Source organism: Bemisia tabaci, chromosome 4, assembly GCF_918797505.1.
Source record: "Bemisia tabaci chromosome 4, PGI_BMITA_v3".
Taxonomy (NCBI): domain Eukaryota; kingdom Metazoa; phylum Arthropoda; class Insecta; order Hemiptera; family Aleyrodidae; genus Bemisia; species Bemisia tabaci.
In genome coordinates, this window is record NC_092796.1 from 51,768,939 (window position 1) to 51,782,099 (window position 13,161).

General features: G+C 35.3%; 1 protein-coding gene across 2 annotated transcripts; it reads left to right on the plus strand.

Moving 5' to 3' along the window:
* The first annotated feature begins 52 nt into the window (after positions 1 to 52).
* Positions 53 to 13,156, plus strand: LOC109042520 (CDK5 and ABL1 enzyme substrate 2). 2 transcript variants are annotated; one of them, XM_019059316.2, is made up of 9 exons: positions 53 to 595; positions 1,820 to 2,128; positions 2,560 to 2,708; positions 3,470 to 3,671; positions 4,846 to 5,016; positions 5,637 to 5,689; positions 6,238 to 6,442; positions 6,775 to 6,976; positions 7,614 to 13,156. In XM_019059316.2, exons 1-9 carry the CDS (start codon positions 480 to 482, stop codon positions 7,755 to 7,757), a joined length of 1,551 nt encoding a protein of 516 aa, XP_018914861.1. In that variant the 5' UTR covers positions 53 to 479; the 3' UTR covers positions 7,758 to 13,156. The 2 variants fall into 2 exon arrangements, with proteins under 2 accessions (XP_018914861.1, XP_018914862.1); XM_019059317.2 differs by having other exon boundaries at positions 55 to 595; positions 3,506 to 3,671.
* The last annotated feature ends 5 nt before the right edge of the window (positions 13,157 to 13,161 follow it).

The following is a 13,161-nucleotide window of genomic DNA, read 5'->3' on the forward strand; positions in this document are numbered from 1 at the left end:
GATGAGAGATGCACTTCGGTAAACATAACCTTAACCTCGACACAATCGATCGAATTCGGATTTCAAGAGCTATTTTTGGCTCTCACTGAAAGATTTGCTGTTTTGTGCCATTGCTTTTAGTTCACCTACGAAAATGAATTAGCGCTTAAAAATAGACATTCCTGTTCTTGCCTGTCATTCGACGCGTTTGTTTATTTAAACTTGATTTTCAATGTGTCAAATTCGTTTTGTGATTCTGTTCCTTTATCTTTCTCATGTACTTTACCTTTGAAAAATTCCCAATATCTAGTTGTAAGGTATCCATTCTTTGCGTATCATTGGTATTCTCTTTGCAGCGTCAGTAAGCTCAAAGTACTCATAAATGGTGTGGAAATAGTTAAACCCGGGAGTATCTCCCACACAAATCAGCGTTTGGTTGCGCCAAGTTAAGATGGAAACATGTGATATCATGTTCCCTGCCTTTGTTTCGGCGACCCTCAATGGAAGACGACCGCTGTTCTAGTCTATCTGATTCTGAGGAGGGTCTTTCTTTGCAGCATAGCTCAATGGCACGCTTGAAACGAGAGAATTTCCAGAGGCGCGCTGCAGCAATTAGGTTAGTATGAAATTCTGTTATTTTAGTCTGCGTAGAAGAAATCTTTGGGATTTCTCTATTTGTGATGTAGCAGGGTAACTAAGGTTGGAACTCAACTTGTTTAAAACTGGGGAAAACCTGTTTGGAGTCGAAGAAATCGATTTTGAGTTCTTCAATGCTGAGCATTTTCTAATACTCTCTCAAACATTCGGTCAAAGTTTCACGCCATAATTTATATTATCAATGTTGTCAAAAACGTCTGAAGTGAATTGTTCCTGAGACTAGCAACAGCACCAGTAAGCATTAACAGTGGCCATCTCTAATTATTGTGTTTTCGTCCTCAAACTTTGAATTGCTGTCGAAGGGTCAATTTTAAGAGTTCCTAGGTGTTCTTATGTCCTTGCGATTCTAAATCAATTCCTCTATTAATTTGTGGTATCGTTATCTCACCTTTTTGTCCTCCATGCTGAAATGCATTTTGCCCTGCTGCATCATAGTTTAACTAAATAAGACAATATCCTAATCTACAAGCAGGATTCGCTGTTGGGAACCAAGTTAATGCAGACTACGCATTTTCTGCTGAAGATACAGATACAGATTGCATCACCTTAATTTTTATTTTAAAGTCAGGAAAATGATGCCAACTGCATAGGAGCATGAGAAAATGATAGCGCTAACTGGACTAGGTACTGTTATAAAAAATTTCATTTTACTGTGATGCACCTGAGGTAACATCCTAAATCATCGCTACATCACTTATTCCTCAATCAATAACATCACTAAAAAATCACGTGAACAACCTCTATGTTATAGAAACAGTATCTTGGTTTTTGAGTGTTTATTCAAGTTAGAAATTAAGGTCCCTTTTTCCCTGGGCAATCCTTCATCAAGTCGCTTTTATTGAAGTTTTACATGGAGCATATCGACGGTGTAAGTCAGCAATCACATATCTCGTTTGCAGTGTCTGGAAATCTCCGCCTCTATGTTATTTATTTAAAGGAGAACAAATTGACGTCATTCCTTTAAGTTCTTGCAGAATTTTCTTTGCACAGAGAAGAAAAATCTCGGCAGTTTTAAAGAATTGCCATTGACTAGTTTCCCTTTTAAAAAATAAAGTATGACAGGAAGCCTGCGTCGTCACAAACCGAGTTATGTGATTGCCAACTTACACCATCGATTTAGTACTCTCCTAAATTAGTAAAATGGAGGATTTTGTGTTATTATTCTTTTGCTTTTATTTCTCAGGTTTTTGACCAGCATCTCCCTAGATGGATCAGAGTCACAAAAGCAACAAAAAAAAGAATATGTTTTTGAGGAAGAGGTAGATGAAGGTTCATCTGAAGAGGAGCTGAATGTCGTGATCAGCCAGGTGGCCGGTAGCACTGTCATCATAGAGCCACCAACGTTGCGGAAGATTGTGCGGCAGTTGGGTGTAACCCCAGCGGAGTTGAGTATGGGCATCCCAGCCAGCACCAAACTAAGCTGTAGTAGTTTATCCAAGGTTGCTGAGTTGGAAGGAGGACGCTGTTTTGCCACCACCAGCTTCAGAGAACGGTGAGTCATTGGTCTCAAATTTTAAATCTTTTTTCAGGTAAGTAGGTGTGCTGAGATCATGTGAGTACAGGAATAGATCACCAGCCATCTGAGTTTAAGAATATTCTCATTGTATATGGTTTTGTTTTTTTTTCTTGTCACTGTGAAATGTAAGTTTTACAACACGAGCTGCAGTTACCACTAAGTCTTACTGTTCAATTGTTAATTCCCTTCCTTTCAATATGCTAGGTTTAATATATTAAGAAAAAAAAGAAGCTTCAGATTCTCAAACTCCTTCAAAATTACTGCATTTTTTAAGTGCAAGGAATTAATTAATGAATAACAGGGTAAGACTATCGTAAATTTTTGCCAACCACCAATTCAGTAATTGATTCTGTAAATATTTGGGAATTTAAGGCCTGATTTAATGTCCATGAAATAACTTTTTGCAGTGTAAATACAGTCGGTGGTGATGGTGCTCCAAGAAGTCGCAAAATCCTTGGTTTTCGGAAGAAAGGTGTCCCTAATCAATCCTCTATTTCAGACGAACGAGCCCTTCACCCATTCAGTAGCAGTGAAAGCCTTGGCTCTGGAGGACTAGGTAAGCAAAATCATCATGTTTAATATCAAATACACAACTCTCTTTCAATAAATATTTTACAAATGAAATGTTACAGGGTTAAATTCAAAAACCTATGCACCCATCATTCGTAGTGTCTCAAGATTTTCAAGGCTGCTTTCTTTTTTTACCCTTTTCAGTGTATTTGACGAAGGGAATACACTATTGCGTTCTCCCTCATGGTGTGCCCTAGAGCTGGGACCATGTGAAGAGTATGATCTTGAGTTGTAGATAGCGAGTGTACACGCAACGAACCAGAATTTACATGATTCAAATTGCGCACTACAACTGTTTTGGCAGGCTTCTCTATCAGTCTGTGTTTCCTCCCCTTCCTGTGTTGTTCAATGTGTAAACAACATGCAACAGCTGAGCTAAAGCTCCAAGATTGGGGTTGCCACGTTTTCATACTGTACACTGTTACAGTAACGTTCAGTGTGCGTTTTAACTTGAGTAAATAATGGTTTTTTTATAAGTTGGGAGTTTGAATTTATGCATGAAAAAATGTTAGTATCTCAATAGTTAATTTCAATAATTTTCGTTGTATAGGTCGTATTCTATGTGTTTTGATGAGAAAACATAGATAAAAGGGCTGAAATTCGAAACCTTGCCTAGCAGCCCAGTACATAGAATGTAGCAATATTTAAGTAACATCAAAGCTAAAATCATTGGGGCATAAATTTGGGTCTCATGATTGCAAATTTAAGCAAACTTTGTCTCACGTTGTCTTTGTATTACTCTTTAAGATGCGTTTTCATTTTTAAAGAGTAATTTTGTTTCAGTGCGCAACAAAAGTGCTACAATATGTGAGGTGCCACACAAACAGGATGTGGATGTTGTCCGCCCAGAGTGGGGTATGAAACTCGATAACCGCCGTCTAATTCTTGTCTCACCTCATAAGTTTCCATTTGGAATTTTCTCATCTATCCCCTTTGACAAGGCCTCCAGGTAATTCCTCATCTGTGTATCAAGAGATAATTACATTTATAATGCTTCTTCTTTGAAAGAATAAAATTACAAAATTCAAGGAAGTAAAAGCAGGATTCTCCTGCTGAAAAAGTATGATATTCGATATGATGATTGATCACCTCTTTAAATACAGTACAGTTTGTAGACGAATTTTGCTTTTATTTTTCTCAGATTTTGTAATACTTTTTTTCCAACTGATTTTTCTGGCTCATGCATGGAAGTTTTTTCTTCTTTTTTTTCTTTTTTAGAAAGGCAAAGTTTTTGAAACGTTTTTTAAGTATTTATACACGAAAGCAGTTTTACGGCAATCGGATCCGAATAGGAACTTTAATTGAAGTTGAAAGATATTGACACATGTTCCTTCAAATTCCTGTCTTTCAAGTCACTCAAGACTTTGAACTAGCCTATGGAAAATGCATATTCTTCCATGCTAAGAGGGGTAATTCTTAAATAGTAATTCTAATAGCCTAATGAACCTTCAGAAACAAATTCAACTGGGAAAATTGTGAATATTTTTCCTCAAAATTTGCAGAAAATTGTCTTTGCAATTTAATCTAAATAGCTGATTGTTATAATGTGTATGTGAAACAAATTTTAATATTAATATATGAAAAAATTATATATTGAATGTACATATTTGAAAACTTTTATTGTATATGAAATATAAATCAATTTCATCAAATTCATGAAAAAATTATATATTGAATATATTTGAAAATTTCAAGGAAAATTTTGCATAACTTTCCTCAAAAGTACAAGTAATAACAAGGAAATTTGGCAACTCTCGAATGTTTATACGGTGCCCCTCCTTAGTACTAGAGATTGATGAAAAGAGTTTTACTTTTTAACTTAATTAGTGAAAATTGCCTCAGATGAAAGAATGAAAGCAGGAGGAAAACTGTCTTTCCCTTTTTCTGCCTGTGTATTTTTAAGATCAAGTCATTGCAATGTTCTCCATTTGAGAGTCTGAAAAAGTCTGTTTTATGCAGTTGTCATTAACCGAGAGAAGAGGAATAAATATAATTTTTTTACTTTTCCTCTTTATCTGTATCACAAAGTCTATTGTTTTTCTATTAATTTTTACTTCTCTTGAATTTTTCTGTTCTTTTATACTGCAATGTATGTTATTTCTTTTATGAATTTTTTCTTTCAGAGAACCACGCAAAGATGAGCGTGGTAGACGCAGAAACACATCCAGTAATCGTCCCTTATCTTTGGACAACCTTGATGCTTTCCACATGCTTTGCATCGAAAAAGGGGCTGAAGGTCAAGAAATGTCTTATGCTCGCTTTCTTCATCAGTCTCATAACCAGGAAACGGGACGGTAAATTGCATTAATCAAATGTTTTTATTCAATGAAACAAGTAATAAATAATAAAAGGAATATTTTACCTGACTAAATGTGAGGCAAGCATTTTAAGGATGAGCATTGAGTTTAACATCTTAGACTCAGTTCTGCAGAATTTACGATTTCTTAGATACTGCACTTTCAGAAAATACTTAATGCCCATATATTTTACTAACATGTACATTCTCCTCATCAACCACAACTTTTTCCTTTTTTTGCAGAATGAAAAGGTTGTAAAAATGAAAAAAGTAGGCACAGATAAAAGGAAATTGCAGAATTTTTTGTGCTGTGATGAAGTGAATGAGTTAATTACATGCCATAGCTTAGTTGGGAAAGGTCAACACGTGGTAGAGATGGATCACTGTGAATTAATTTTTTCCCTTTCGATGTTCTCCATACTTCGTTTCAAGTGGAATTTTTTGAAAAACACATTGAAAATTATGACTTTTAGATAGCACGCAATAATTTAAAGATAACTATTTTGGTAACCTCTTGTTTATGCTCCATGTATATCTGGTGCTATGATACTTTTGAATAAACCTCTTTTATCTTGATATGAAAGTCACAATGTTCTTATCTTTTTCTTCTGTTACTAGTGGCCGGAAAGCAACCAGCAGCTCCATCTCGGGGAATGCTGAAATTTCTAAAGGTACTATATTCAGTGTTGTCCATGCTGATTTTTACTTTTTGTTTTTCTGTGTTTGTGGCGTGTAATGTCAAAGTCTATTTTCTAAGTTTCCTCTTTTGGTTTCTTATGAAAAATACCCCCATTCTTGCAGAGCTTATTTTGAACATTTTTAAATTTTATTGACCATCATCATCATGATTGAAATTATTGTTTCTCACTAATTTAAACAAGGGCTCCAAACTTATTGCCTCAATCAGTGATAAAAAGTCACCACTAATATGAAGTAATTAGTGAATGTATTTATTCATTTTCAAAATAAATGCTAGTAACATGGTACTCTTCAGCTGAGAGTTGAGTTGAGAGTATGGTTGAGATAAACCGTAAATAACTAAATGAAACCACTTCCATGTTGTGCAGCAAAAAATTCAGCCAGAGTGTTGTATTTTATCTAAATGTTGAAGTTGCTTGAAGTAATTTTTTTGCTAAAGATAAAATTTAGTATTTTCTGCATACTTTTCCTCATCTGTCTCACTAATGACATATTTATAATGTTTGGATGTTTTCCTTAGAATGGGACAGTCCGAACTTCTACGCCCCCAACTTATTAGATGATCCAGAACTAATAGCAGGGAAACATAGCACACTAATTACGTTCACATCTTACTGTACATCCATCATCGAATATGTTCGCTCTGAGGATCTTAAGAAAGAGCTCAATGACAAGTTCAAGGAGAAATTTCCGGAGGTCCAGCTTACGCTCAGCAAATTAAGGAGGTAATTCTTAATTTTGCCAAAGATTATATTAAACTTGAGGTGCCCATGTGGTGAGTTTGCAGTTTAAAATGATGATTTTATTAAAATGAAGAATTAAATTGTGTTTTAAAATTGGATGAGGTGTAACCAATCACGGTTAATTCTTAAATTAGTGCCAATTATAACTTCACCTAGAACAGAACGTTTCATAAGATACTCTTAATAATCTTAATTGCTGGTGCTATTAGTTTGGTTGGTCACTTCACTTTACCTTGTGTAGCGACTAATGCTGTGTTTTTTTGTGTATTGGCTTTCAATGTATTTTACCCTCAAATACCCATTTTCCTTTCCAGCCTCAAACGCGACATGCGAAAGTCAGTGAAACAAGATGCTGCAGACTTACTTACAGTTGCCCAAGCCTATGTCTACTTTGAGAAGCTCATTCTGCGCAATTGCATCAACAAAGAGAACCGCAAACTCTGTGCAGCTGCATCTTTACTACTATCTGCTAAACTGAATGATGTCAAGGGTGAGAACCTCAAACAGCTTATGGAGGTGAGTTCTGAATTCATTGTACAGCTTTATCCTCTTATCTCCGTGAAGTTTAAAATTTCTTTGGAAAGGAAACATTTTTTGCAAAGTAACAAGTATCTGTGATTTCAAAATATATGGCCAGGTGTGGGAGATAAGACCACCCGGCCGGGTGACGATGAGCAAAGCCTCGTGAGCATCGGAGTCGGAGCCTCGGGTATGGGTGGCAGGGAAGCAGAGAGCGGCAGGAGTGGACTAGAAGGAAAGGGCGTGAGTAGCGCTGCACAATGGTCCAGCCAGGGAAACCTCAATTTACGCACATAAAACAGTGAATATCTCGAAATCCGCTCATGGGATCTCTTTCAGCCCACCAGAGCATTTGATCAGAATGACTAGCTGAGCTTCATACCCAGGTTTCATCAAATTTGACAGAGAGCCATTTCCCATAAAGATCGTGCAGGCTTCTCTCCTTTTTTCAAAACTGAAGATGCAAATTTCAAACTGCCATAAATCCATTTTGATCAGACATTGCTCCTCCTCAATGGAAAGTTCTCCTTCTGGCAGAAAATTGTGCATTTCTACATGCCTCAGAGTAGTTGTGACTAAAGGTCTTTTTACTTCCTTCCTAAATTCTTAGATCTCTTTTTTGTGTCTTTTGTAGCGCATGGAGAGTGTGTTCAGGCTGACAAGGAAAGATATCATTGCCTGTGAGTTTGCAGTGTTGGTGGCACTGGAATTTGGACTGATCATCCCTGTGTCTCAGATCATGCCGCACTACCAACGTTTGATGCTCAATGAAACCTGACAGCAGCTCATTGTTCATTCACTAACTGTCAGGAGCTTATAGCAGCGACAGTTTATAATGTCGAAGAGCTCATATTCACGGCTCCCGGCATTAAAAGAAGAGTATACTGTAAACGACTTAAGCTCTTAGATTTTATTTTATTGAGGCTGTGACTACAGATGCACTTTTACCATTATGATTCTCCTTACCGACAGTGAATTTTTTAAATCTGGGGGAAAATGAGGTTCTAATTTCGCTCATCGGTGACAAAAGGTCAGTAAGAAAAATAATAATTTTTTCTACCAAAGATTGCAAATTGTATGAAATTTATAATTTAAACAGGTAGTGTAAATAGGACATGAGTAATGTAGAGTCCACAGAAAAAAATAATTTTTCTCTAAGAGGTCAAAATAAGTAAGAAATCTGTCAACAATGGTTTGACTTAAATTTTCATGGGCTGTCCTAAAAGTTCTGCATTGGTCTACCGTATGAGCCAATATAAAAAGTTAGCAAATTGCCGTTTGTATGATGTCGTAAATAAACTTATCAACTTGTTGCTCTAATTTGTTTAAAATTGATGGAGGAATATCGTTTTCCTAAAGATGTGTTGTGCGGACATCTACCAAATTCCAGAAATTTTTAATAGGAAAAAAAAATGAAGAATATTCAAATATCAGATGTGTGAATGAACAAACTTGGTTTTTTCAGTAAAGTTTGCATACTTTACTGCTCCTCATTGGACACTTTTGAGCTTCCTCCATCTTCCTCAAGGTAGATTCCTTCATCCTTGATACACAGTGAGTGGTCTTCCCATTTGACTAGAGTCGTTTTGCTGAAATCCTCATGTATTTACATAAAACTTTGTATTTTTAATTTCGTCTACTGAATAAATATCCTGCCTTGTAAACCTTTTTCCCATACTGGGAAAAGCCACATATCACAAGGTGCGAGATTTAGGCTGTAGGTGAAGTGGCGAAGGATTGTAAATTCTTATTTTTTCTGCAACCAAAAAGTCTTAAAATCTGGTGGGGGTCTGCGCAACATGTCTTCTAGAAAACGCTATACCTAGGTCAATTTTACACAAAATTTGCTCAACAAGGACTCATAATGTGAGCGTTCAATCTACAGAACCGTGAAACCCGCAACTGGCTACCTTTTTTTGTTGATCCATCCAGTGGATCAATGCAAAACTCTTGGGACAGCCCATGTAAATATGAACGTATCTCAAAACTTTTTATGCAAGTTGAATAAAAATTGACAAGTTTTTTCCTATCTTTATGGTATTTGGAGTAAACTTTTTCATTACTGATGGGTTGAGATTTTAATCATTGTTGGTTATAAAAGAAGAGCATGTTAAATTCTGAAGGAAAAAATTAAAAACTCATGTATTTTTACAGGTAGTAAAAGTAGTAATTTACTCCAGAATCTAAGTGAATGGTCTAAATTATGAAATAATATTAAGATCAATGAAATTTTTCACTTCTGAGCTAAGCCCTAAAACATGTAGATGAGGCGAATATGCAGTATCACATAGGGTGTTTCTAAAAAAAATGCATAGCCCGTCTGAATTTTTTCGGAAGTTGAGACAACACACAGCCCTGGAATTTTCTGCACTTGGAGCCTCAATTTATTTGATCACTTTAATTTTTCACCTCCTTGAATCAAATGGTTGAATTGGAACTATCAATTTAAAATAAATTTGAGACAAGCAATGCATTATTTTTGAATCCGTTGCTGAAACATAACCAACCAATTAAAGTGCCTCATTGATTAACATCAAGCAGAAGTGACAATACTTGAATTTTTTATCCCCTCTGGATGCAAGCAGAATTGCACTCTTATAATGTGCTAAAATTTTGTACAAAACACAAAAATGTACTTTAAACTGTTGCAAGCGCAGAGATGAATTGTACTTACCTGTTGTAGAAACTTTTTAAAAGAATTTTATGACCATTAAATGTAAGTTTTAAATAATTTGAAAAATAACAGATTTAAAAATAAAAAGCAACAGAGTCCATTCCATTGGGCAAGTGGTTGCAGAAATGTCACAACATTACGTCTGACAGTAATGTTGTAGCGATGTTTTCTTAACACTATTTTTAGTCGTTGACAGGTGGGTTATTTCTTCTCAAATATGTTAAATCCCAAATAGTGTCAATCCGTAAGTCTTGAAACGTTCTAACTTCAAAGAACGATCTCAGGCACAGAATGAAAGTACTTAACTTTATTTGGGAAATTGATCCATTGTATTTTTAGCCAAACGTTATTTAGGTATGAAATATTGAATAAAGAGACAACGATTCAGACCACTAGTGCCATGATTTGCTTTCGCAAATCTGTAAAAATCTAGTCAAATGTTTTATTTAAAAATGTGCAAAAGCTAAAGAAAACAATACGTTTTGTGTTCAGATAGATTCTCCCTTCTTTTTCAGCCCAGGTTTGATCAAATAAATGAAATCTTATGAGAACTGAAACATCTCTTTGTGCTTTGTAATTGGATGTGCAATAGTCATGTTAATTTATGTGCATAGCGATAATGGATCTGACAACCTCTTTATCTCAGTTTCAAAGTTTGCAAAATGATCTTTCTTACTTTATTTTTTTAAAAAAAGCTAAGCCATATTTTTGCATGAAATTCTCTGAGGTTAGTTTAGATAGCCCGAGGAAAATCATGAAAATTTTGTAAATTTACTGTTTTCCTTATTGACTCAAGGTTTTCTAGTTTTACCATCAAGAAGCATATTTGTTCACTGCACCAACCAGAAAATCTATAGGGTGATCCAAAAGCTGTGTAACATTCCTATAACTTTTTTCAGTTTTTTGCCTCTTTCAGGATAGTCTCCCTAAAATTTTGAGGGGTTCCCAAAGTCGCTTCTTTCAACTTAGGAGCGCTTACAAAATTTCAAGTCTCTATCTAAATTCGCTCAAAAGTTACAGGGATGATGTCGGGTGCCGGTAGTTTTGGACTTTTTGGATCATCCTGTATTCAGTAAAGTACTTTCATTTAAATGTTTCTCTGCGGCTGAGCTTATCTCAACATTTTTCGTTTTTAAGGAAGAATTTATGTATGTACTTAATATTTATCAATGATGAAAGCAAACTTATAAGATACTTTTAGAATAAACATTCAATATGCACAAATTATGGTCTTAGGTAGGCAAAATGTGCTTTTCTTTAGTGTGTAGAATTAGTAAATGAAAATATGTAGATCATAGTCTCCTTTTTGTTTGCTCAAAAGTTGAAATTAATTCAAAAGAACTGCTACTTGTCGAATACAAGAATTTCCTTATTTATAATTGAATTTTTTTTTTTTTTTTTTTGGTGCTCGCAAGGAAATTCCAAAAGTTCGGTATCGATGATCGAAAACTTCCAGCAGAGTGTGCAGAAACTTTCGGACCTCGTGACTTGACCAGTCATGTGAAATGGAAGAACCACTGTATGAATAGAAAAAGGGAAAAAATGAGAGAGCCCTGTTAGATTTTTCTCGAAATGTTCGTTTTTGCAACGTGTTGTCGGTGGAAAAGTCTAAATTTTTAAAGGAAAGGGCTCTCTTTGTAGTTTTTAGTTTTCAAGGGTAACTGGTCCTGAATTTTGATTAAAAATAGGGGAAGTTCAAGCTAACTTTGGGAAAGCCTGGAACTTTCTGCATCTCTGCTTCTGCCTAAGTATCACCAGTACTTGTTAGGAAAACAAAAACAAGACTTGTTTCAGACCACATTCTGCCAATTTTGTGATGATTTTGTACTTAATCTGAAAGCCTTACATTAAACCATCTTTTAAAGGTTGGTTTTGATTAATTTAAGAACAATGGTATGACAGAATGTAGGGCATTTGTCATTCTCCTGATTTCTAAATGAATCTTTTTTTTCTTTCTTGGTTTGAAATCACAAACTGTCTCTGGTTTTTCTAGAGGGTTGAGGGCTGGATTCTGTAAAATGAACAGGTTTCAAAACTGCCGCAGGCAAATACACCAACCAAGAGAATAAGTAAATCAAGGAACGATTCCTCTCCTCTTATTACTGATCATGTCATAATTAATGTATGTGATAATAATTTCATGTGCTCCACTTTCAAACGATTATTCTTCTATCTTTCGATGCTTTTAAACTTAGAAACAGTTTTTAATTTGTAGATACCACTTTTAACAAGATACTGATTCTTAAACTTTACAGGCATCATACTTCTTCACCCTATAATGAACTTACGAAACTTGTGTACTTAATGAACTTGGTTTTTTATGAAGGGTAGTAGTCAACCCTCTCTTGTTTTACTTCGATTTCAGGTGCTCCGAACGGTTCACCAGCTCAGGTAGCATTTTTATCATTGTTTATTTGTGTGAGATTGTACGTATGTGCATGGGTGTTTGTGCGTGCGTCTGTTGAAGGGAGTGCATGACAAACTCATGAATGCATAAACTCCTAGTTTTTTAGTTGAACTGGAAAGAATGTTTTGCTCTTTATATTTAGCTGCATATTTCCTCCTGAGCTCATCTTTTCAATTCCTGTCACAATTTTTACTTGATCCTTTGATTAAATTTGTCCCTCTTATTGTTTCATTTTTTCCCCACCAAAAAGAAGCCAAGTGGCATACAGGACTGTATTGCGTGTATTACAGCTGAGGAGGCTTTTTCAGGTGTAGTTAGTAATTATAGTTTAATGAGAAGTTAAAAATTAGTTCAGGAAAAGGAAACAAAACTCTTGTCTTTGAATTTTTGATACACGAATATTGATGCCTAGTTGAATTCAAAACTATTTTGAACATTTTTTTTTTTTTGTCTTTTTTTCTTCAAAAACTCGACTTGTTGCATTTCTGTTAAAGAGGGTCGAGATCAAGTTTTCATTATTCTCTTGTTTTCAATTTTTAAATACCTATTGCCGCAATCAGACGCTGATTTTAGCACCTGAATGTGGAAGTCAACAGTCATCGCCCAACGGCTGAAATTTAGCAAATTCGAGTTATTTTCATCCAGATGTGTATAAAATCTACTTGAATAGTTCAGACAAATTCAAAATTAGTCCGATGGTTGCTGAGAATCGTTGCTGAATTTTGCACGTCACGCGCAAAATTCAGGCATCGGGCCGATGACTTCCACATTCAAGTCACATTCAGCTCCCACATTCAGCGTGTGATTGCGGTGTATCTTAAATTTTAGCTTATTCTTCATTTTCTCAACATCCTTTCTCAAAGTCTTTAAGCATACCTACTTTTATGCATTTATGTGTTTGTGATTGATGCACTCCAGTGCGATATCCTCAAGTTCCAATTTTAAGCCTGAACATTGTTTTTTATTGAATTGTTAAATTGTCTTGAATGTTTTAAAATTAAAGGTTACAGTCTCTGTTGTTTATTGGTTTGTGAAACTGACTTGTATTGCACTTTTAAAAATATTGCCATAAAGAAATATTTTTGTTTTAAATAAATGTTT

Coding starts and splice junctions, on each gene's coding strand:
- LOC109042520 (XM_019059316.2), top strand. CDS start 480: ATGGAAGACGACCGCTGTTCTAGTCTATCTGATTCTGAGGAGGGTCTT. Junction 2,129..2,559: donor ACCACCAGCTTCAGAGAACG/GTGAGTCATTGG, acceptor AACTTTTTGCAG/TGTAAATACAGTCGGTGGTG. Junction 2,709..3,469: donor CCTTGGCTCTGGAGGACTAG/GTAAGCAAAATC, acceptor TTACTCTTTAAG/ATGCGTTTTCATTTTTAAAG.